We start from the raw sequence: 24,898 nt of genomic DNA on the forward strand, positions 1-24,898 counted from the left end.
TTGTGGTGTCCTAAACTGCATGCAGGATTTGAGGTGTGGCTTCACCAGTGCAGAGCAGAGCTGGACAATCACCTCCTTTTTACTGGCTGGTGATGCTTTGCCTGATGCCCCCCCACCACCACCACCTCCGGCACAGTTGGCCCTCACAGCTGCCAGGGCACTGCTGACTCATGGTTAACGTGTTATTGACCAGGACTCCGGGGTCCCTTTCCATGGCACTGCTTGCCAGTGTCTCATTCCCCAGTCTGTACATACATCCAGGGTTGCTCTGTCCCAGGAGTAGAATCTGGCACTTACCTTAGTTAAACTTCATATGGGTGGTGGTTGCCTAGGTCCCTAATTTGTCTAGGTCTCTTAGTTCCTAAAAACATTTGAGTGGTACTTGGCTTCTGATCTAGAGTCTGTATTGTGTAGAACAACTTCAAGCCAAATCAAGACCATAGACAGATGAAGTTTAAACATAAGACAATAAACATAAAACATAAAAAACATAAACATAAAACATCACACAATATTGTGATGGTAATAGCATACAGTAGCACAGTGCCTGTTCTTAAACATGTTTCTAATAGATGAGTCTTATGACACCTTGCTGTTCTCCATAATTTTCTCCTGTCTGTGTGCTTTTCAACAGTGACTGTAGGTTGTTCTAGTCTGTAGATTACAGTTCTCTTACCTAACCCAAGTTTTAAAGGAACTTGGTTTTCAAGCTTCTCTATTTTCTGCTCCATTCTTCTTGTCTGTACTGTTTCTGAGAGGTTTCATTTTTTTCAAAGCTGTATGTAGAAGCTCAGTCTTCTTAAATTGTCACATAATGAAGGATAGAGACATCTTCATTCCATGGTACACAGTATTGTATTTTTTTAAAACAAACACCAAACTTCAAATAAGCAGTTGTCAACCTTAATATGCAGTGAAGCTAAACTTTGACATCAGTAGTTTTCTATTTCAGCAATGAGGAATATTCTACTTAAGAACTTCTCTAATACGTTACACTAAAAATCCCCTCTGATGTATTTCTTGTGTGGGTCAGCTTTTTGTTCTACATTAGTCTACTGTTCTGTTCTGCTAACCTGCTGTCATTAATAACCACATAATAATTAGAGAATTTAACCCAAGGCATGTTAATTTGGGAGAAGCTTTGCTTGATATAAATAGCAATTTCTATGGCAATGCTGCTTTACAATTGGTATTATTCTCATGATTCCTTTAAATGACAGTACTAAGTGTCCTCAGTTCACCAGAAAGCTCTGCATGCTCTGAAGGATTTGAATCTTATGCTTGTCTGTTGATCTTCTGTGTCTGAGCTGATTGTCAGAGGTGAAACAAACAACTGTTTTTATCTTGACTCTTTTTCCGCATAGGAAAAAAGGTGACATCAAATGAGTTTTATGTAAAGAATAAATTTACATGAAGGAAAAAACCATTTGAATCCAAACGCAACTTTGTATGGAAACAATTCCACATTTCTGTAGAAGTGAGAGGAACTGTATTGCAAAAGGTCTACCTCCTGACCTAAGCACGTCAGTTGTAGTAGATAAGGTGTTTGGCAGAGGTAAAATTGGAATCAAGCTGGACTTCATCAGTGTCTTTCTTGGGTTCAGATTCAGGTTGCCCATATAGGAGGAGACAAAGAACAGACTCTTAACTGTACTTTTTTAAAAGAAAAATATGGAGAGAATAATCAAGTTTCTTACTGTGTTACAAATGTACCTATCCACTTCTTAATTATTTTTGTCCTAAGGAGCCTTTATTACTGACTCTTCTGCTGATTGAGTACTTTTGCTGTTAAAGCAGTTTGTTGCTTTGGAAGAAAACTAGTAATGTATCAAGAATATGGGAAGTGATATGCTGAAGAAGCACTTGTTTGAATCCATATGGGAAACTGATATTCCTTAGCAGCCTGAGAAGAGAACTGGCAGAAAAATAGTTTTGGTGGTTCCATACAAAATTTTTAAATCTTGAGCGGTATGTCAGGTAAAGAACTTGTAGAAGTACCCTTCCTTACCAAAGGTGCTACTCATGCAGAGCCCCTTCATATTAGATGTAGATAAGAGCTTAACTAATGGAAAATTCAGCTCTTTGAGGAATATTTGTGCTGCTATCACTAAGGGCAGAAACCTCTTTGGAAAATGCAGGTCATAACCCTCAATCTCAATGAACCTTTTTTTGATGCTCAAAAAAAAAGCTGTTTTAGCACTGACTTCAGATGAACCTCCACAAACCCCTCACCTTTAAGGTGACCTTGCAGACACGGTCTTTTGTGTGTTCAACTCACAGACAGAATTCAATAGCAGAGAGCATTACTCTCTTCATCCCAATATATCCCTTTTATCTTCGATACGGGGTATTTTGTCTATGGTTCTTGCAATCTGAAACAATTTTATGGATTGCAATTCAAAATAATTCACTTCAGGCATCTAAGTTTATTATGACTTGTTAAATTCTTACGAACCCTCTGATTTAGACTTGTCTTTCTCTGTACTTTGGTGTATTACCCTGTTCCTATCCAAAGACATCTCTGTTAAATATGTACTTTCAGTTGACTCTTTCATGGTTGGATACCACCAATATGGTTTTCTGTCTTCTGCAGTGTATTGGAAAAGTCTCTTGTGAACTGTATTAGTACAAAAGCAGTATACAAAAAGTACTGAGTTTTAATATTGAAAATTTCATGCTCCTTCCAGTGAACCACAAGCCATGTGCTATATTGAAACAGCTAACCTCGATGGGGAGACGAATCTTAAAATACGACAGGTAAAACAAATTGAATTTTATATTTGATTTTTTTCATTTAGGTATTTAATATTAGCTATGAAGCAGCATCTACCTTAACTGACAACAATACAAATACCTTTTTTTTTTTTTTTTTTTTTAAAAAGGGATCTCTTTTCAGGTGGCTGTAAGCTGCCTTTTCAACAGATACAAACCCAAGCAACAGTGCATCATATACAAGTGTACAGAAACTAATCTGGAGCAAGTATTTTAAGCCCTCAAACAGACCTCTGTTATGTTTTGCCAAAGGTCCAGTAAGTGGGATTTAAGTCCTGTACATAAAAAAGAATATGAGCAGTGCTTGTGATGAGAGATGCAGTTTCTTCTGTCACAAGTGCTGTTCTAGGAGCATTATGCAGAGGCAGAAGCTGAGAAGGACCTTTTATATGTTTAATTTAATTTATCTCTTTGCAGTAAGTAGTGGAAATGTATTTGGATCTTTTTAATTTGATTATAATCAACACTGTTGATTATAGTGTTTAGAAATAGTTAAAGATCTTCTTTTTTCATTAAAAAAATTAGATTTGGATTTTGAAACACAGATTATTTGTTTTTAAAAATCTGTATATTTGCTATCTCTTTCCTGCATTTGTAGAAATGTGATTTACTGTTGCAGTTCTGCCTAAAAAGTCAGGTCTTGAGTTTCTGTAAGATCTTACTTGCTTCAGGACGCATGGTTAAAATACAAAAATATGGCCTTGCTCTGGCTTGCAGTGCTGCAGTCAAATTCTGGCAAAAGAAACATGAAGTGGATCCCTCTGTTCATAGGTGAAAAGCAGTGGCGCACTGTACATGTACTCTGAGATGGAGTACCAATACATTAGATTACACTTACATGGCAGGTGAATCATTAACCTTGAGCAGGATTGGAGCATAATGGCTGCAGTGACCCAAGAGACTACACTTAGCAATGACTATATTTAGCAACAATAACACATTAGTGGAGCTACACTTCGAGAGAAAAACCAGGCCTGTTTATACTGCTTCTCTTCTACTTCCTCTTGCTTGTGTGCAACTTTGTGCTTTGTGGATGGAACTTTTTTCTTGGTTAAAGAGATCATGTAGGTAAATATAACTATCTTGTATAGAGAGTTTAAATCGATCTTGTTAGCAGGTTCGTATGTGTCCGTAATAAATCTTCCTTGCACCATTTTCCTAAGTTGCCTTCTAATAACAATTTTTGACCATCTCTTTTGATTTGGTCTTTGCAGGGCTTGTCTCAAACTGCTAGTCTCCAGTCTAGGGAAGAATTGATGAAAGTATCTGGGAGGATAGAATGTGAAGGACCCAACCGTCATCTTTATGACTTCACTGGAAACTTGCGCTTAGATGGCCAAAGGTATTAACTTGACAACAAAGCCAAAGTCACTTGGTTTGGAAAAACGTTTGCTGTGTTCTTTTAGTCTGTAACAGTGAGCACATGCATGTTTTAGCTCTGGAAGAGGAGAGTAATAATTAATAATAGTTAATCAGAGCATCTACCAGTATAAGATAACATAATCCTGTCTTTGTATGGAGCCTTCTGGTTGTTATGGGAGTCTTGGTTTCTTTGTAATTATGGTGAATTTTTTTTAAAAAAAGGTACATGTAAAGAGAAGGAGTTGGGGAAATGGTAGGGTTTTTTAGGACTGTCTTGTTACACAAGATACACAGAGGAAATAGAAACCTGTCCCTTCCAGCTAGAGCCAAAGGCTGCACTGAGGTCAGGTCTATAGAGAAGAATGATCCCAGAATCTGGAGGCTTTATCAGTGTGACTTTCATTTGTTGCAGCTGTTGAAAGAAAAGTACTTAGTACTTGAATTCACAGATTTTGAAAGGTCGGTAGGAACATACAGGTTTCATTTGGCTGTACCTCTTTTCCTTCACAAAACCTGTATTCTTTGGGCAACTCAGCTGTGTAGTGACAGATGGAAGAATAGCAGATCATCATTTGCATCTCACTTGAAAATCATGTGGGTAATACAGTTTTTCCCAAATGCTTGTGTATTGGTGTATGTGATACAGTGTGCTTGGAGTAGATAGTCTCTTTGCAAGTGTGATGCTTCTCTGTCCTTGATGCGAGAAAGAAAGTAGTAGCCAAGGTCAGGTGCAAGACAGGCTTATGTCTGCCACGTAAGTTCTCAAGTTTTGGGTAATTAGAACAGCTCCCTTGTATCAGCTTTGCCCTACTGTGCTTTAGCAGGAAGTAGAGAGGTTTCAGTGCTTTCTTCAGTTGTGCGGACAATCTAAGGTCATTGTATTACTTTCTCCTCTTTTTTCCCCTCCCCCCCTCCCACTGAGGTGTAAGTCTGAAAGTAGAATTACTGTCCTTAGAGTGTTACCAAGAATTGAAAGATATACTTCTTGCTTTGCAGCCCAGTTCCTGTTGGGCCAGACCAAATCTTGCTGAGGGGTGCACAACTGAGAAACACTCAATGGGTCTTGGGTATTGTTGTGTATACAGGACATGATACAAAACTCATGCAGGTAAAGTTTTTAAGGAGATTTAAATATAAACTGGTCATCTTTCCTGTATTCTCCTTGTTATTGATTCGATTTTATGAAACGCTTTGACTCATTATAGCTGTTAAAGACCTGGAGGCCTTGAGGAATACAAGGGTACTGTTGTATTTGAGTTTGCATGTGCACATATGTAAACACTGAAGTATTTGAAAGCAGTTGAATATGTAAGAACTAACTTTCATCTTGATTTATCTGGTAGCTGGATGACATTTAAAACTGAGATTTAACAGCCGAGGACATAGTAAAGACCGTGAAGTTGATTAGGTTAATGCTACTATTGCCCTAATGGCAGGGAGTGCCTGGAGAGACCAGCAATATGTATGTGTTGCTCACTGCTGCTGACCAACAGTAGATGGACAGGAAGTGCTTTAATGACTCTGAAAATAAAGACTGAGTTTGCCTCTGCAATTTTATCTTGTATAAGCCATTGCCAGGCTCTTTTTTCTTTTTCTGCTGCTGTTTAGAATTCAACCAAAGCACCTCTGAAGAGATCAAATGTGGAGAAAGTGACCAATATGCAGATCCTGGTTTTGTTCTGTATTCTCCTGGTAATGGCCCTTGTGAGTTCTGTAGGTGCCTTATTATGGAACAGAACACACGGCGAAGTCGTCTGGTACCTTGGCTCCAACAGTGAGTATCCAGGCATTGAGCCAGGGATGTATCAGACTGTAGGGCCAGCCAGGCTCTTAGCTTCATTAAATGAATGCATAAAATAAGAAATAGAAAAAGAAGAAACAAAGCCTCTTTGCTAGATTTTTGATGACCCTTTTTTTTTTTTTTTTTTGAGAATGGGCTGGTGTAAGTGAACTTGCCAGTGAGGCTTCTGTTAATAAAACCTTCTAAAGGTTAAGTAAATATCACTGGGCTCTACCCCCCAGGGAACAGGGCAGAAACAGAAGAGGGGCAAGAATTATTACTGGATATCTGGTGTTTCCATTCTTTCATCTCTGTGGAGATACCATACACAAATCGACCATACCCATGTTATCATACCCAAATTTATTCTCAGAGGAGGTCACATACTGCTGCCTTACATGTGTCTGACTGCATGATAGACAGTATCAGTCTGATGATGCTGCCTTCAACTTGATGCTTCTATACAGATGCAAAGGATTTCTCTAACTTTTTTCAGTTAGAAATGCTGATCTGCTCTTTTATAGAAAACTTAAATGCTAAATGGTTAGGATTGTTATTTATTGGATAAAGTTTCTGTCTTTGACTCCTGTTATTTTGTTGTGAGAAAACTGATATTTTAGTGTGTTTATTTGAAGGGTTTTGTTTGATTTCGTTCCTAGTCCTTGAACTTATTAGTTCAGTNTGAAGAATGAAGTGCTCTCCAATAGACGTCCATTTTGAGGAGGTTACATTAGCTATAAAATGTTGTTACAAGCATCTTTAGATGCAGATTTTAAAACAATTATCACAAACTGCAAATGGCTTGTCTGCCGATGATTGCAAAACAGATGGCAAGTGTATATTGTGCAGTTTTAAGAATTGCAGTTGTGTTAGTAATGAAAAAAATCCCACAGGAAAAGCATGGAAATGCCTCATTTTTGACTCTGGGTTTTTGTAGTTGTATTGTCTTCTACTAGTGGTGTCAGCAACTTTCGGAGTTTCTTCCCTTCCCTCCCCTTTGTTTTTTTATGAGTAAGTTTAAATTTGTGCCTTCCAGTGGTGGGAGCAATACTGGAAAAGGTGAATTAAATGAACTCTTGAACTTGTAATATAAAACCTGTTCAACTTGAAATAAACTAGGATGACATAATGGTCTGTATAGACGCCTTTTTGTAAATTGAATGCACAATTTCTATTACTTCTATAACTGCCACACACAGGAAAGACACTTTTTGAGGTTATGCAGGTAGATTAATTTTTTGTTAAATGTCTGATCTGTAAAAATTGTATTGGCAAATGTTTCAATACCAAGCAAGTTTTGACTTACTGTAAATTTACCAAAGATATGGAATTGGGTGTACTCACACTTGGAGGTGCCTGTGTCCAGACTGATCTTCACTAGACTTCAGCAATTTTCTCTGGGTTCTGTCTCCTCCTTGTTGTCTCCCCTGACCTTTAATTAACTTGTAATGCTGAAAACCCTGAGTTATGAGCTCTGACCCCATTGTACTAGATGTTCTGTGTGCTGACTATAGTGCCTCCCTAAGCTTCTGGGAAAGTGAAGAGCATACAAATGTGGAGACTTTGGTTGTAAAGAGAGGCTCTGGGCAGCACCATGAACAGGACCTTTCATCCTGTGTCTCTGCTGAGCCTTGTGCATTTCTGCTGGCTGTCTGTAAATGCTTTCCTTTCCCTTTTAGGACCAGTTGTGATGGTAAACTTACTCAGGCAACCTGCCCAGTGTTGTCACCATTAATAACAGCTTCTTTGCTTAAGCAGGATGCCTTAGTTCATTTACTAGGTGTCTGTTCAGCGATCGGTTGTTCTGTTAGATTTCTTTAGTGTGGGTAACTTCTCAATTCTGACAATGATGTCAGACTTTAGAATTAATTTTAGTGTTTATTTTTTGTTTCCTAACTCCACTGAGACAAGTAGGCACTTTCTGAAAGATAGTTATATTACTAGTGATATTGGTGGCTCTTAATTGGGCAGTTGACACATCAGATAAATGTCTAAATTTGGGTTATGGTGGGAAATATTGTACTTCTCGCCATCTGTTTAGCAAAAGTTTTTCAGAAAGCGTTCTGTTCTTTAATATATAGACTCACAAATCTTGCCCTTCTTCACCTGGCATAATATGCTGTGTATTCAGGCATGTGTTCTGTGGGTGTTTTATATATATACTATTAAAATCAATATTAAAAAGGCCCTTATAGTAGATGTCAACACACTTGCTGATTATTTTAGCACTGCTAAATCTGACTAGGCCAACTGCATAAAGATGATTGCCCCTATACTGTCCCTATACCACTCAGACTTGTGTCTGCTCATATCCTTTGTCTTTCGGTCCACAGAAATGCTGTCTGTCAACTTTGGATACAATCTGCTGACATTTATAATCTTGTACAACAACCTTATTCCAATCAGCCTTCTGGTGACATTGGAAGTTGTCAAGTTTACTCAGGCTCTTTTTATAAATTGGGTAAGTAACAAGAATGAATGTATCTCAGTTCTGGATGTTGACATTTAAAAAAAAATAACACAACATCTTTGAGACTTTTAATTAATTTTCTGATGCAACTTCTGGGAAAGGCAGGGGAAAGCTCAAAGGATTTATTCTGTATCAGTTCTGTGTTTCACAGGAATTAAAAGATTTAATCATAGGAATATCCCCTGTGCAAATGATGACTTGTATTGTAGGCCTTTAGGATGAGAAAGAAGTGTCAGGTCTTGTTGAAGGAGGTCTCTCTACTGACTCATGTTCAGTAGTTATCTTTTGAAAACTCTTCAGTACCTTATATCTCCTCTCAGCCACAGCAGAGGGAAAGACTAGACTTGTTTGAAGGTGTGGTATTGCTTTTTGTTTTTTTTGGTGGTTGTTGTGGTTTGTTTTTTTTAAATTCTCCGGTATGGATCATATTTTTGTAGGGAGAGAAGTTGGTGGTGCCTTATGCAACCAAACAGTGATCTTGCTCTGTTCAGGCAAGCTTTGACTTCAGAAATATCTTTCTCTAGTTGTGGACCAAAAATACTGTAGTGATGTCTCTTAAGCTGAACAAAACCAAGAGGAATACCTTGTGCTGGTATGCGTTAATCCTTAAACTTTCAGTAATATAGTAGGTTCCTAAAAATACAAGTAAATGAGATCTAATATGTCTGTTCCCTGAGCTGCTTATGGTGTAGGAGAGACGCTTTTCTGAGAAGTTGCTTTGGTTTGTGTAGCAGCTGGGGTTTTTTTACTCCCAATAAAATGTAGTAACAGAAGGAATTAATTTCATGAAGCCATTCAAATTGTCTTTTCAGGCATAAATGTGGCTAAAGCAACTAATTGTTTTAATTGAAGACATGATTAGCATGGCTAATGCCTGTTAAAACTTCCTACTGTACCGTGATATTTTTTTTTCCATTGCATCTCTAGTTTGTTAACTATCTTTAGTTAAATCTGGCTTTTCTCATGTACATGTAGTATGGAGGCATGCTTTGGAAAGGAGGCACCCATATTCATCCTGGGATGATGTTTGTGTCAAGCCTTCAGAACCTCCACTAATGGCATTAAGACAGTCAAAACAAATTGGAACTGACTAAAAGAATAATGAGTATTTCAGTGTTTAATTTTAATAATATAGGTCTAATTTGGCTCTCATTTCAGGACATAGATATGTATTACCCTGAGACAGATACACCTGCAATGGCCAGAACCTCAAACCTTAATGAGGAACTTGGGCAGGTAAGACAATATTTTCTTCAGTGTCATGTTTGTGATTTATTCTGGCAAGAGGGGGAGGGTATGAGAGCAAGCTGTACGAGTCTGCTTTACTCTGTTGCTCCATGGCTCAGGTTAATGGGACATGTTTATCATTAGTCCGAGTCTTACAAGTAAAATGATGAGATATTGTAGGATTAAATTTAACATAGGCAGTTTTATGCTTGGGAACTAAAACTGTTTCATATGTTCACTCTAAACTGACTTTTTTTTCCTCGAGGGTGTTGGGGAGATGATCTGCATTTGTGACTGTCTATACCAGAACAGAATGTATAAGACCAAGCTTGGCTTAAGAGGAGGCCAACAGCCTCAGCCTGTGTTGTTAGTTCTTGATGTTTCTGTTTGCTTCACAGGAGATGGAGGTTAAAACAATACAGTTCTATTCATAATTCATACTGTGCTCCTTCAAGAATCTAGTTTTTCAACAACTTGTAGTTGTTGTAGATTTGTTTATTCTGCAAATGACATTTCTTCAAAATAGAAGGGCTTCCCAAAACAAGCCTACTGGAAAATACAATGTTGCTATTGGAGTTTTGTAGTACCATTGAGAAAACCTAGCTTTTTTCCTTGACCATCAGTCATAGATTTTTAACTGAACCTCATGAACTTAGTAATTGTGTGATTTGGTATTGAAGACAATGTTTATACATTTAATGTACATAATTTTTTTGTGCTGCTCAGCAGAGTGGGAGTCAATGTTTTTCCTGTTTAAACTGATTGGTCTTTTTCTTTGGAATGCTAAAATTTGATTTGTATTCAGCTTACTTTGATGTGAACTTAACTTCTAAATTATGGCACTATTTTTGTCTGAAGTGAAGATATGTGGCATAATGTATATTCTTGGCCCATGTGTTATTTTCAGAAATTACTTACTAGTGATTCTGTGTAACTAGACTGAGTTTTTTGATTCATTAATTGAATTACCTGTTCACAGATGCCTTTAAAATTTTTGTTTTGTGTAGAATTACTAGTGACTTGAAGTTCCTCAGATATTTGGGTACCCACTTTGACTTCTAACTCACATAAACTCCATTTCCAATGCTGTATTCAAGCAGCAGTGTGGAGCACAGCTAAAGGATCACCTAATTAGTAGTGTAGTGCACTGTCTTGAACTGAATTGCATTTATTGAGGAAAAGCTTGTTCCGGCTCCAGGCAAAATATTTTGGTCTTTAAATTGTGTAACTCCTATGCTAGCACCAGTGTTGCTGGTTGAAAATCACTCGTGGTACAGAGATACGACGGTGGTATTTAACTTGCCATTATTTTTGGTCTGTTGTAGCCCACTGCAGGTGGGAACCTTGAATCTGCTCATGCTCCAAGATGTCATGTTGCTGTGTTGGGGTGGCCTCCAAGTTCTACCTGAAAGTCACTAGTTCCATTAAGGGGTTATTAGTTTGGGCAGTGCTGACTGTGGCTTTGTGTCTTGCACTTGAGGACTGTTTATGACTGGATACCAGAAAAAGCAGCTTTTGTTTGACTACAGGATACCAGTTGAACTTACCCTAGCATATTTCTTGCATTTTACTGCTTATGGGGGTAAAAGCACCCCAAACATGTTCTCAGTGATCTTTGGAACATAGCATTTCTTCTGTGTGTTAAATTGTATTGACCTTTCAACAGTCTTAATAGTCTTTGTTTTAATTTCCAGTCCTGCTCTTTGACTTCAGTACAGCTGACAGATTTGTTGAATGTCCAGCTGGCACAACACATCTGTACTGACCACTCTGGAGCCTTGGCAATTGATACTTACTATTTGAGCTTTTCTACATTTAGAAATCAAGAAGAATTAATGCCATTAAACAACTCGTCTGATTATTTTTCTGTAAATCTGGTAGACAAACCAACCTGTAATAAGCCTGCATTGGCCAATATTGTGACATTGAGTAATATATTTCTTAATCTGTTCTTCACTTTAAGTTTTGTAACTTTACAAGTTGAAAACTAGACTTTTTTTTTTCTTCCAGGTGAAATACCTGTTTTCTGATAAAACAGGCACTCTAACATGCAATATCATGAACTTTAAGAAATGTAGTATTGCTGGAGTAACATATGGGTAGGTATGACACTTTTAGAAACTCTCTAGCTTAATGTGTGCTTACTACTGGTACAGAATTTTATACTGGAAAAGGATGAGAACATTCTGTTCTTTAGTTTGTGTTTTAGTGTATTTTGTAGTCTTAATTAATAGTTTTCATTTTCATGTCCTGCAGCACAAATTATGAAAGTCAAACCTGTGGAGTACTTTACATGAAGTAAAGGCAACTTACTTCCTAACTTACCTGATCATAATTTAAACAAAAGCAGAAGTGCTAGATAACCTCTGGCCTTTCAAGAGGGAAGAAGCTGCAGCCCAAGGGTAGCAATTATTAGTCACATTTCTCTGACTTGTTCGGATGAATCAGGATTTTGTTAGAATCGTGTAGCTCTAATTGTGGAGTTTAATATTCCTTGTATAGGTATACCTACTTCACGGTTTTGTTCTACTTCTGTCTAAAGGATCCCTTTGAGTCATGCCAGTACTCCTTAGCACTTGGCCTTTCGAGTCTTGAATACTAAATCTTTGTATTTGCTTAGTTTTAAATGGGTAGTCTTAAGTTTTCTGTGCAAGTTAACCTTTGAAATTCATACTAACTAAATTAGATATCTCAAGAGGCAGAAAACTTGATTCAGATGTATGAACAGCTGAACTTATGGTTCCAGCATATGTTTTTGTGTAATGACTCATTGATCTTTTTTTTTTTTTTTTTTTTTGGGTTACTAAAGTGGAATAAATGTTCTTTTCTTTTTCTACCCCTCAGTCACTTTCCTGAGCTGGAAAGAGAACGCTCATCAGAAGACTTCAGGTAAATATATTCCAGGATATTTGTGCTCTGTATAGCAAAGTGGGTACAATCTATATAAAGACTTTCCAATTTGGGGCTGGAAGAAGCCCAAGGGAGCAATGTGTTTGAGTAAAATGGTCTTTCAGTGGGAGCCTAATGCAGGGCTGGTGGGTGGTGATGGATCTTCTCTGCATAAAGAGATGGTGTGTGAAGGGGGTGAGGAATAGGCAGTGGCTGGGGTGGCTTTGATGCTAATGCAGTGCTTATTTATAAATGTAGACAGTCAAGTTAAAAGTAAACTGCTTTACACTAACCTTACCCCCTAGCTAGAGACCAGATGTTCCTCTTTTTAATCACTAAGTTCAGACATGACAAGGGGAAGAAAAGGGACTTCTTTGTTAAAATGCTATGTTTTAGTAATTAAACTGGGAGAGAGCTTAATATATATAGGTGTATCATGTCAAAAGAATCCTACTCCTTTTTATTCAGGACTTTAATGAATAGAGGTAATGGATCTGTCCCATTCCATAGGAACGAGTGAAAACCCGGGGGTGTAACAGAGGTGTCAGTGTAGCACATTTTGATTATCAGGAAAAGGGGGAAGAACCAGGGAGGACTGACATGGAGTTGAATGGCAAATATAGGCAAGAAGTGAGTTCCCACCCAAGAAACAGGTAAACACTGAATGCTGTTAGAAGAGTTCTTGCTTATGAGCTAAACTGGGCTTCTCCACTGACACAAATTGTTTTTATCATCATCTTTTAGGAAGGTGATACCATGATAGGTTGCTACATCTGCTGAGATGTAATTTCTATTGGTGCCTCTTTTCTTCCAATATATTGCCGTTTCTTTTCTTTCCCTGTACATTTTTTTTTCTAGTCAGTTCTGTGGAAGTTTCTTTCAGGTACTTATATGGACTACTCAGACTTAAAATCCTCCAGGGTCAACTTGTGAAGCAGAACTCTGACTAGGGAGGGAGCTTAGGGATATTGAACTTTTAGGGATATTTGAACTGTTTTATAAGCAAATTGCCTTGAAATCCATTTATTTCAAGCGTGCTTAAAACTGTTTTTGCAACATCTGTCCCAGGAGGTGCATTGACACTTGAATCTTCTCAAATACACTGTCAACAATAACCGTTTCTTGCTGCTGCTCATTTTTAGCACTTTCTGCATTACTTACATGATCTTTTCACAATACTTTCAAGGGCACTGGAGTCTTACTTTGTTTTTTAAACTTGCTTCCTGAGAAAATAGTTGAAGTATTAAGATTGGCAATGTTGCCACTTGTTTGAATATACTTGTTTTGCTCTGCAGCCAGCTACCTCCTTCCACGAGTGAATCATGTGAATTTGATGACCCAAGGCTGCTGCAAAACATTGAAAATGATCATGTAAGTCTACTCTTTGAATATCGTGCCTCTTAAATGCCCTATTCTAGGCCTGTCTGGAATTGAATGCGGAACAAATCTATTTGTGTGATGAAGTCTGCTCCATGAGTGTGTCATGCAAGCACAGAGGGGATAAAAAGGAATCAAAATAGCTCCCTCCAACGTCTTTCTGCCCACTTGTCTTACTATTGAATTAAAGAAGCAGTGGCATCGATATGGATACCAGCTACCTATGGAACAGCTTCATATATGCTGTCGTATATGGAAGATAATGTTTTTGTAGCAAGTAATGATAGAAATTATAATTGTTTAAAACAAGAACTACTGACTGTTCAAACATCTGTCCTGTTAAAATATTGTTTTTAACAGTAACCTCTAGGATTAGAAGGTGGTTCTGGTATGAGCCTTGCTTTAAGTATTGCAAACGTTTGGAATTTCAGTTATGTAAAGGATGTAAGGGATGAGACTTAATTGCAAATCTAAGCTTAGCTTGAGGCTTAGTGATCAGTAATTTTAGCGTAAGTGGTTGAGTCCTAAAGGGTTCTAGTCTTTAGGGTGTCAGTTCATTGTTTATTTAGAAGTCATGTGGCTATGAGGTATCTGACTGGACACCAGACAATTCAAACACTTGCAAAAAGCATGACCCTTGTTCTCTGCAGGCTGTCTCTCAGTATGGGATCTGAGCACTGGCAAGCACAAACTCCACCAGCTGATTGCTCTTTTTAGACAATATAACTTCTGTGACTGGGCTAGTTAACTTTAGTTATGAGCATCTCAAATGTAGTTACAACATACTGTTTGTCTGCAGGAAAGCTTTGTTTTCTGCTGTACAGTACTTAAGAACTTGAAATGCAGCATGGTGTAAATACCTAAATGAATTCTTAATTACTTGATGTGGCACTACGTATTCCTCATGGTGATGGAGCTAAAGATGGCTCCTGTGCTCTACGTACATCAAGGTGACCCTCCCAGTACAGTGCACTGGTTTCCTATGTGGCTTTTGTAATCATGTTCACTGGAAGGGTTTTCCACTGGACATCACTTGCAGCTAAGACTTGGATATCATCCTGTTCCTTTTTGTCCTGTTTGTTCATTTATGGCTACAGTTATGGCTTGTGGCAGTTGCTGACTCCAGGTATTCGTTCAGGTTTAGGAGTAGGCTGCACATAAAGCTTGCTTGTGCTCTTGCTGGCTGCTGTATAGATAAGTGCTCTGGTATATTTTAATAGACTCAGCAGAAGGGACATAGATCAAATGAGTTGTGAGATGAAATTTCTCATCTAGCCTAGAGATGGCCCCTTATTTTTGGACTATTTAATTATCTGATCTTCTCTGTGTAGAGTTTGTACTTTGGGAGATAGAAGAAATATTTGCTGTTGTAGCAGGCAGATAAAGAATTTTGGTAGCTTCCTTAGGTGTCAGTCTAGACAGCTCAGAAGTCTTTGTTCTTTACATGCTGAGCCTTATGTATCAAGCTTCCTTTTGGGTGGGAACTTAAATAGATAAATACTGTTGTCATTGCACAGCTGACTGTTGGGCTGAGCACACAGACACTGGGGAAACTTCTGGCTAGTAAGACTGAAAATGTGCCTTGTGTAGGCCAAAGATGTCCTTCAGAGCCTGACTGTACTGGAAGAATGGATGGTGATTTAGCACAAGATGTGGGAATGCAAGGGCTACATCTGACAGTTTGCTTGGCACATTCAGGTGTATTTGTCAGACTGTGTCAGTGAGATTAGGGCTTAATTCCATGATAGTGGTAGAGGGAAGGGTTTTTGTAGCTTTTTTACATTTGGTCAGCTGCTAATGTGCATAAGCTGCTTCTTTCTGTCAAACTGCATAGTGTCTTATTTTTCATAGCTAATAGATAGCTGCAGGTGCCATTTGCAGATGTCTGACAATTTCTACTCATTTAGTGAACTGAAGTGATAAACCTGAAGTGTTCTAGCACAAGCTGCCTAGTGGGGCTAGGTGGTACTGTACTTAGTTGGGCAATTAATTCCCTTTAAACATTTGACCTTTCGCAGCTGAAGCTTTAGGTGTGATATCTACAAACTCTTAAGTGCTTATTGCTCTGGTCTTGAAGATTTTAGGGTTTTTTTCAGTCCAGTCACAAGTGTTAGTTTAGAGCTGTCTCAGTGCCAAGTAATTTTCTTTCCAGGTTGAAAATAAAAAATTATGTACTTATACTCCCGAGACTGTCTTCCATCTGCTAGGAAGATTTTTAGCATCCTGTGTCACCTCTAGATTTCATAGCTCTTCTGGGCCACTGGTGTGTAAGGGCTGACTGATAGCCAAGTTCACTCTTGAATAGCAGTTCAAGAATTATTGCCCCATAGGAAATGTTCCAAGGAAAAGTAACTTGTCTTGAAAACATATGGAAGTTTCTCTTGCCTGCTCTGGGATTTTAATGTGGAAGAAAGTACCTAGGTTTGTCTGCCTGTGCTTTTTCTTTGGAACTGGTTCTTTTGGATGAACTCTGAATGATGCTGTCTTCTCTGTATAGAGAAAATGGCATAAACTCTTAGTCTAGTAAGAAAAGATCAGTTGTTTTCTAAGATGAGAATCAATGTTTGGTGAATACACTAGGTGGTCTTTATCTTGGTGCTTGCTAGTTGCATATGTGCTATGGAGATGCAAATCTGTTTGATGTGGGGTTATGTTTTACCTGATGATAGGAGAGCAGGGAAGGAGGTCAAGAAGTGAAGGAACTATAGACTTGGATCTCATCTTGGACTCCTGCATCTCCCCGAATTCTCTCTGAACTTCATCTATGAATTCCAATTTGCACAAGAGCTTTGTTCAATGGCCCCTAAATTCTCTCTTGGCCAAGAAGCAGGAAAGTATAGCTGCAAATGCATAAATTGATTCAGTGAGTGTGTGTTATGAGTAGTTTAGCAGCTGGCTTGGCAGAACAGACAACTGTTGTGTTCATGTTGAGCCTTTACTACACTGAAAGTGTTTGTTTAGACCTTGCTAATATGTCTACTTACTTTTGTGAAGTGTGTGGAAACTGAGGCTGTTATCTGATCAGGCTTTTCTGAAATGACAGCTATCATCAGCTGATTCTTAATTGCTTAGGAAAGCAGAACCAGGAAAGTATATCACTACTAACTGGGATGAAAAACTGGAATTTGGAATACAGTAATGCCAAAAGTATGTTTAGGTAGTGAGATCTGGGAGGCTTTAGTTTGGAAAGTAACTGTTGCTGGAAAACTGTGCAAACTTGTCATTTTATAGCTCACAACTAAATTATTAGAGCTTTCATTTGTCTGCTTTTGTTCTTACTATGTGTGGGACTTTGCTACTGTTGTTCAAGTATAAGACAGTCTCTTTAATTATAGGTCATATTTCATTGGTTTTGGACAAGATGAACTTGCATTTAATTCTCTTGATATTCAAACACTGGTTAATGTTCTCTTTGAGTCTGTGCCTGAAATATCCTGGTCCTCTGGTTTTACCGTCTTCTTTGTTCCATGTGCCCAACATGGCTGGATCCTCACACTGCTCTCCAGATATTTTAGTGAACTAAACAGTAGGAAGTTAACATCTTTTTAAGATGGTGAGTCATAATTCTCCTTGGTAATCAAGTACATAAGTATTTTTGTAGTTGTCCTTGGCAGAATTTGCCACTTCCTTCTTTGAAGGAGTAAGCTCAAGTTGTTAGACTGTGCTTTAATATCCCATTAGCCATTTCTAGACCATTTGCTCAAAAAAATGTCAGTCCTGCTCATCTGGAGATATTATGAATAGAGGCACTGATCTCATACTGCTACAAGTAAAAAGAGAGGTGAAAAATCTTTAACTTCACATGCAACTTCCTTGTAATTTTATCAGCTGGCTAGAGAAAAGTAGTTTGTCTTCAGAGTGACAAGGCCAAGATAAGGACTTCTGTGATATATGTGCAGTTATGTAGCTCTGCAGAGTACAGTTTGCTCCTTGAAAAATGGAGGTCTGGCTCAGTGTTTTGTTCCTCTGAATAAGGGAGCAAGGAAGGGATAAAAAGTTGTGATGCAGCTTCATGACCAGTGGTCTGTGCCTTGCTTGATAATGGATATTGCTGTGCCTTCTAGATAGCTAAACTTTGCTTTCATGGAGGATAATGCTTTATAGATAACAATCCAGAAACTGCTTTCAGAAATAGGGGATTGTTTCAGTATGTATGTGGTTCTTAGCTTGTAGGGGCAGTAAGCGAAATAATTTAGCCACTGGGGTGTATCCCTGGTATAGGTGCTTGTACACAAATTTTTTCATGGACCTTTGGAAAAAAAAAACCCCAAAACCAGAGAAAGAAGCAATGGCTTTTACCCAGAGCTGTTGCCACATAAGGAGAAAAATGAGGGGGAACAGGCGTTTAAAATGAGAATTACCGATTGTCTGATGAAAAAGAGACTAAAATATGCCAACTTTGTTCCAGCTACAGATAAACAGAGGTGGAAAAAATGGGGTGGAAAGAAATAAGGTTGACCTTAACAAATGAGCAGGCAAGAAATGTCTCCGAGACCATCAGTAAGAATTTGACTACTAAAATATTAGAGACTTAATAGAGGAAAATAAATAATAAGGTAGAATCAGTTAATCTGTGGGACTTCTGTCCTGTGCTGGGGTTAAACTTGGTATGTTGGAAGGGATGTGTTGCCACAGAACCCATTAATGAATCTTCTGTTCACGGATCTGAAAATTTGAACGCTCTACCCTGATTCATGCCTGTGCAACAAATATTGTTAGTATTGGAACAATATAGAAAGGAAACAAGTGACAGCTGTGTGGAGGAGCTGTTGTGATAAGCTGGGACTCTGGTGATCTGTTGCAATAGAATTGGAAGGTTGCCCTGTAATACATTGTGAGCTGTGAAAGTATCAACGCAGCAGCAAATTATGTTGCTAACTTGAAAACATAAATATGTACATAGGAAGAATTAAAATCCATGTCATTACTGGAGACGGGTTGTTTCCAGCTGATAGAACTCATACTGTGAAAGCGTGTTAAGGGGCTGGGTGATAAAAGCGTAAGAAGCACACGGAAGGGCTGTAGCAATAGATACTGAAATGAGAATTTGGCAGGCTCTGAATTTTGAGATGGAGATAAAACTTTCCATTATTTCCAGTGAAAGCAAATAGAAGCAGTAACCTCCTGATTGTAATTTGCTGTGGACTTAACATTTTACACATTACTCTCTGATTATATTCCACATGTTCATTTTCTTGAACATAGCCTCTGCACCCTCAGCATGTCACAAGTTACAACTGTTGTTATTTTAGTGGCATGTTACCGTAAAATTTGGAGGTTTCAATATGCAAAGATAAAGGTCCTGTGTGAAACAGTTACTTTGAAAATCTTCATGACAAAGTAGATGAAGTAAAACAAGGGTATAGGTCTGCGATATTCAGTTTTTCTATTCCACTCTTTTCTAATACTCTTACTTTTTTACACATGTTGACATAGCGTATGCCAGCTGACATGGTTTTGTGGCTTTTATAGTAATTTACTTCCTACTCATTAAACCTTGATATTGCCAATAAAAACTTTATAAACTCTCACAGAATTTTTGCACATAAAAATATCATCTAGCTTCCAAAGTCAAGTAAGGCTTTCTGCAAAGGTAAAACTACTAAGTTCGTGTCTGACTCAGTCACTGAGCAAATGGCTGCTGTGACAGAAGACACTGATGCTACCAAGTGTGGATGTTATGGTTACAGCAGAGTTGGGGAAGGGGAACCATGTGTTCACTTCAGCTGAAATGAATTAGTTGTGTCTGGTTTTGAGCTGGGCAGCTGAGTACCATTTCTGACTGCTGAGACTATAAATACTGTACCAGAGGCAGGAATGGAGAAGAGGGAAGAGAGGGTTGGGGGGACTTAATTTCAAATTGCTATAACTGCAGTTGCCAGAGTTGGCTATCACAGGCCTGTGGTTGAAGTGCTGTAGCATCTTTGCTGAGTTGCAGACCTGGTGTCTATCTAAGCACTTGGGGCTGGCTGTGAACAGTGTTTTCTATTCTATGTTCTCATGATGCTAAATGTGTAGGGACCATTGATTAATTTTATGCTTGGCTGGATGCTGTATTTCTGTGGAAGGGCACATGATGTTGCCTTCTACTGGCTATTAAGCTGCTGTCAGCTCTGGATGTTCATTGCTAATGGAGCAATTGCATCAAGTTTAATTCTGATGTGGTTACTGTCACTCTATTAGAAGCTGCCATAGTAATATTTCCTGTTGCTAGATTGTCATCAGCTTGTGGCAGATGTCTTCACCTATATGAAGCTTGGGGTGCTACAGAACTAATGCTTTTATATTTGGGGAGGTGGGGGAATATTCTGGCTTCACAGCTCTCTTCAGCTTAAGTGAGGTCTTTATCATTAACACTCTTAATTCATCAATGCTGGCCCTAAACTCTGCTGTCTTGATCTGCTGTAAGTAGAGAACAGAATTTTTTTTTTTTTTTTTTTTTTTTGTCTGTGATACCTCTGTGGTCTTCTCAGTTTAGTGAATAGATGCTTCAGTCTGTGTGTAATGCTAAACCTCACTCTTCTGGTGTCTTGTCTAGCCCACAGCTGTTCACATACAGGAGTTCCTCACGCTGCTAGCCGTGTGTCATACTGTTGTTCCTGAGAGACAAGGAAATACAATCATCTACCAGGCCTCCTCTCCAGGTTAATTGTTGCTTTCTTTTTTGGGAGGGAAGGAGTTGAAGGAGTAGAAGGTAGATGGAAGGGAGGTCCATAAATTTCTGTGAAGATCATTGATTTTGAAAGCATGATGTCCCCCATGATGGTAGCAGTAGATCTGGCATCTCCTGTCATCAGTACACGCTGCTTTTGAATGTCTCCTATGAAACTACAGTGTTCATGATGTTTCTTTAGAGATAGGCTGGGCTCATGATGCCTTCTGCTCTCATGAGACCTTCTACTCTGGCCTTTCTGCAGTGATGAAAAGCAAAAGTAAAACTTGGAGTCTGTAGAGCTGATTCATGGAAGTAATTATTTGTTTCTGCATTAGCAACTACTTGCTTTATTTGGCATAAGTACAGACTGTCTTTCTTGATCTAGTAGTATCTGCGTAAAGCAAAATAGGGAGCAACCAAGTGCTGATACATGACATGGTATAACCAATAGCAAAGTCCTGGCCACATTCAGGCCTGCCCTTGACACATTTTTTTCTCCTTTAAGTTAACACAGAGGTATTGAAGAGTATAGGCATGGCCAGAATGCAGAACAGCATGACCCTGCTCTCCATCAGTTTTATCTCTGTTAGTGAAGATATTTTTGGAATTGCTGTAGTGGTGTTTTGAGTGAGTAAGCAGTATCATTTCTCATTTACGTCTTAATAGTGTGTCTGAAAAGTAGGGTGAAGAGCCCATGTAAGGAAGCTCTGGACAGTGTGATGAACCATGAGGAGACTAACAGTACTGTAGAGACATTAGGGTTGCTTAAACTGGGCACTAAATTCACATGTGTGGTGGTTGTGCTTAATGGCACTTGCTCCTTAATGAGGCTCTTTACGTACCTACTGGAGGTACAAGTGTTGGCTCTGGTTTCAGCTCTGTTATTTGAGCTCCTAATGACACTGCTCATTTTAGTCTCCAGAAGACAATGCTGTATTTCTATAGCATGTGAACTTAGTGCCTTTACAGCAGAAAATGGATTAAAGGCATATTGTAGGAATTTGGAGTAACAACATAGGCTTTGATCTTCTTTCAGAACAGGTATTTTCCCTTTTTCCTGTAGAAAAGTATGACTTCTCCAAAGAACAGAGTTTAATGCTTCAGTAGTTACAGGATATTTTATATGGATTGAGTACAAAGTTCGTGTAGTTGATATTACATGGCCTTTGTAGAACTAAGCATTGAACCTTTTTGTGTAAGGGTGTGCAGAGCTACTCTAGCAACTGTACACAGGACAGTGTATAGGAAAGGGGACTTCTGTTTTGGCAGTCTGACATATTTAATATGGGGTTTGGAGGCCTCTCTTACGTACCAGATGAAATTTAAGCTTTTTGTTTGTTTGTTTTGGCAGATGAAGGGGCATTAGTGAAAGGAGCAAAAAAACTTGGTTATGTCTTCACAGGACGGACTCCGCATTCAGTTATCATTGATGCGGTAAGTGGTAGATGCGCACGGCACAGGCTGCCAAGCTCATGCAGAGCAGAAACATGTCCCGTGTGGCTCCTGTGGGGGCTCCTTTCCAGGGTCCTTGTGGTGCTTACATGCAAAAGGCTTTTGCACATGAGGCGAAATGGTTTTAATCTATCTGAAGATGCAAAGTCTTTTACCTTTCTGTGTGGCATGGGCAATAGGAAGTTGCAAGCTTACATGGGAAATAACAGCAGTTGTGCCTGAAAAATGTTTTCCTTGTCTGGGAAGCACAGATGGGAACACTCACACTCAGAAGCAAATTCGTGTCTCTGGCTGACTATTATGTTTAGTGGTTACAATTCTTCTAAGTGTTTCATTTCTTGTATTAAAAGGAATTTTTTTTCTTCTGAGTAAGATGTTCTGCATCTTCTTAAGAGGATGTATCTACTTAACAAGCTCTATATGCAGGGATGTGTAGTTAATGGGTTACAGTTGACACAGACAGTCTCAAACTCATGGGCTACGTTCAGACTCAAGTTGCAGTCTAAGCTAAAGTGGCTCCAGATTTATACAGATGCAGCTGGTAGGGTGCTTTTTACAAATGATGGATGTATTTTTGTCCTTCCTCTTGGGTGTGTTCACTTGCAAATTCCTTGGTACACTGCCAAGATGAGCACTTAAAACACATCTTCTAGGACTTGTCACAGACTTTTAACAATTTCTCAGAAATTACTTCTTAATTTAAGGGGAAGAATTTAGGATGAGCAGTCATATAGAGCTGTCTAGGTGCTTCTCTTCTTTGCAGGAAGAGCCAGGCCTACCTGACCTAGCTTTATACTCCCAGTACCAAGTTAGGAGCATGGTCAGTCTACAGCCAGCAATAAAAGCTGTCACTCCCAGAGGTTCCTGTCCCTCCTCATTGCCTATGTCAGTGGCAGCACATGTAACATGGGTCAGAGATGCCTTTTGGTCTTGGGGATATTGCTGAATTGAAATGTGCCTTGTAGGACAGGACATAAGTCTATACTACAATTAGATTTTACTGCAGCACTTTCTTTAACCACATGCTACAAATACTACTGAAGTTTTGAGACTCCAGTAATTCCTACTACTCCTTGTGTCTGTTATATAACAAGTATGGCAGGTGTTTTGAAATCTTGCTCTTTCTTCAGGTGTTTCATGCTCAACCCTAGCAGAGAGTTGTTGGTGATAAGAGGAATTTCTCCTTTTTTGCCACGAAAAATGTAATTAATGTTCTTGTAAATTCAAGTAAAAGAAATGCTTAGGGAGTTCAGTCAAAGGTTATTTTAACACCAAATCTGGAGAGCATCTTTATTTTAACTTCAAAAAACACTCACAGCCTGTTGATGGCTGTTAAGAACTAAATATGCAGCTTACGTTTCAGAGCATGCCTATAGTTTTGGAGTAAGATATTGATTCCGTTGTAATGGTGTAGCAATAGTAAATGAAGGATGCCACAATACTGAATGTTGAAGGTAGTTCATTAAATTGGGCTCTGCGTACTTTAACCAGCAGAGGGAGCCATTGCCATATTTATTTATACTGGGTTGTGTGAGAGACACCTGACCAGCTTGCATGTTTGCACGTGTAAGAACACAATGTGGATTGCACTTATAATAGTACGTGCTTTGTTTTGTAGCTGGGGAAGGAGAAAACCTTTGAAATTCTTAATGTGCTGGAGTTTTCCAGGTGAGTTTTCCTCTAATATACTAAATGCAGCATGAGAGTACCATTCTTGTAAATGTGTTATTGAGATAAAAAGATACAGCTGATGCAGTAGAAAAGCAGAACTTCATTAGTTCTTGTTCTGCCCCTTCATCTTCTCATTTCTGATGTAGGACGAGTACAGAGCTGATGGCTGTTGGCATGTGAGCATGAAACTCTTCCTTGCCACTGCATCTCGATTTATTGAAAAGTTGCTGCTCTGGAAGTGTTTTGCTGTAACGTGTGGATATCCTTATGTGTTACTTGTCTTCTTGAAGAACATACTTTGAGATCACGCTTTTATAGATCTTCTGTAAATTACTTGGTTTTGAGTAGATGGAAACTGCAACTGAAGGTGCCCCTTCTTAACAACCGCTCCAACTATGAAAATATAAACATTGCAAGTACTTCGAGCATGTCAGGCCCATTAGGATGGGCATTGCTTGCGTAGCAAGAAGCTTTGTTTGATGAATTGGATCCCTAAATCACTGGAGATGATTTTCGTTTTTCAGTTGATAAACGTTATGTCAGTTTGGATGGTGCTAGTCAGCAGTCTTTTTTGATGTTTTTTGTTTTTTCTTTTTCTACTCTTACTGTGGATTTAAAGCCTTGAACTCTTGTCCTCTGCTGTCTTTGAATTGGCTGGTCTTGCTGAAAAGGACTATGTAAAACTAAAGGTGGGGGATATTAGGGTAGGCAGCTTTTCTTGTGTGCTGGCTTGCTTTGAAGGTTATTCTTGACTACTTTGCCCTTTCCTACTACATAATGTAGCTACATAAGCTACTTGTGGAAAGTATCTAAAAAGGCGCTAAAGAGTCTTTGGGGGTTTTTGACAAGCTGACCACAGTACCCTGATGTCTATAACAGGAATAGCTGTAGCCTGCTTGCAGCAGAAAAAAACTATCTTACTTTTCCCCTGCGTGTAGCAACTTCCCACGTGACCAGCAAGGAAGTTCCTACAATGAGATTTCAAGAAGCATATGGAAGTTTCCCAGTGTCATTAGCACGTTGCAGGAATTCTGGCCACAGCTAATTGCTGCCCTTCTACCCCCTCTTTAGAAAGTCTCAGAAGGGATTGTTTTATCTTATGATACGTGCCAAGAGCTTGCGTACTTACACGTTGCTCTTGACCTCTGAAAAGAGACTAGATCTCCCAGAGCAACTTCAAGAGGAGAAGGAGGATTGCTCTATGCTCTGATCTGTTTGTTCACATTGGCAAAAAAATTGTCCT

The 24,898-nt window shown here is 38.8% G+C and overlaps 1 protein-coding gene across 6 annotated transcripts in view; it reads left to right on the forward strand.

The window, feature by feature from the left end:
* Positions 1–24,898, forward strand: part of ATP8A2 (ATPase phospholipid transporting 8A2) — a 325,416-nt gene that overhangs the window by 53,870 nt on the left and 246,648 nt on the right. For all 6 annotated transcript variants that reach the window (XM_017831596.1, XM_017831595.1, XM_017831597.1 and 3 more), the window contains 12 exons: positions 2,688–2,757; positions 3,987–4,114; positions 5,131–5,242; positions 5,743–5,908; positions 8,248–8,375; positions 9,543–9,620; positions 11,622–11,710; positions 12,456–12,500; positions 13,796–13,871; positions 20,416–20,521; positions 21,884–21,966; positions 23,603–23,652. In XM_017831596.1, the coding sequence (XP_017687085.1) occupies positions 2,688–2,757; positions 3,987–4,114; positions 5,131–5,242; positions 5,743–5,908; positions 8,248–8,375; positions 9,543–9,620; positions 11,622–11,710; positions 12,456–12,500; positions 13,796–13,871; positions 20,416–20,521; positions 21,884–21,966; positions 23,603–23,652 (1,131 nt within the window). The remainder of the gene's footprint in view (positions 1–2,687; positions 2,758–3,986; positions 4,115–5,130; positions 5,243–5,742; positions 5,909–8,247; positions 8,376–9,542; positions 9,621–11,621; positions 11,711–12,455; positions 12,501–13,795; positions 13,872–20,415; positions 20,522–21,883; positions 21,967–23,602; positions 23,653–24,898) is intronic.

Source organism: Lepidothrix coronata, unplaced genomic scaffold (assembly GCF_001604755.1).
Source record: "Lepidothrix coronata isolate B3197 unplaced genomic scaffold, Lepidothrix_coronata-1.0 Scaffold193, whole genome shotgun sequence".
Lineage (NCBI taxonomy): Eukaryota > Metazoa > Chordata > Aves > Passeriformes > Pipridae > Lepidothrix > Lepidothrix coronata.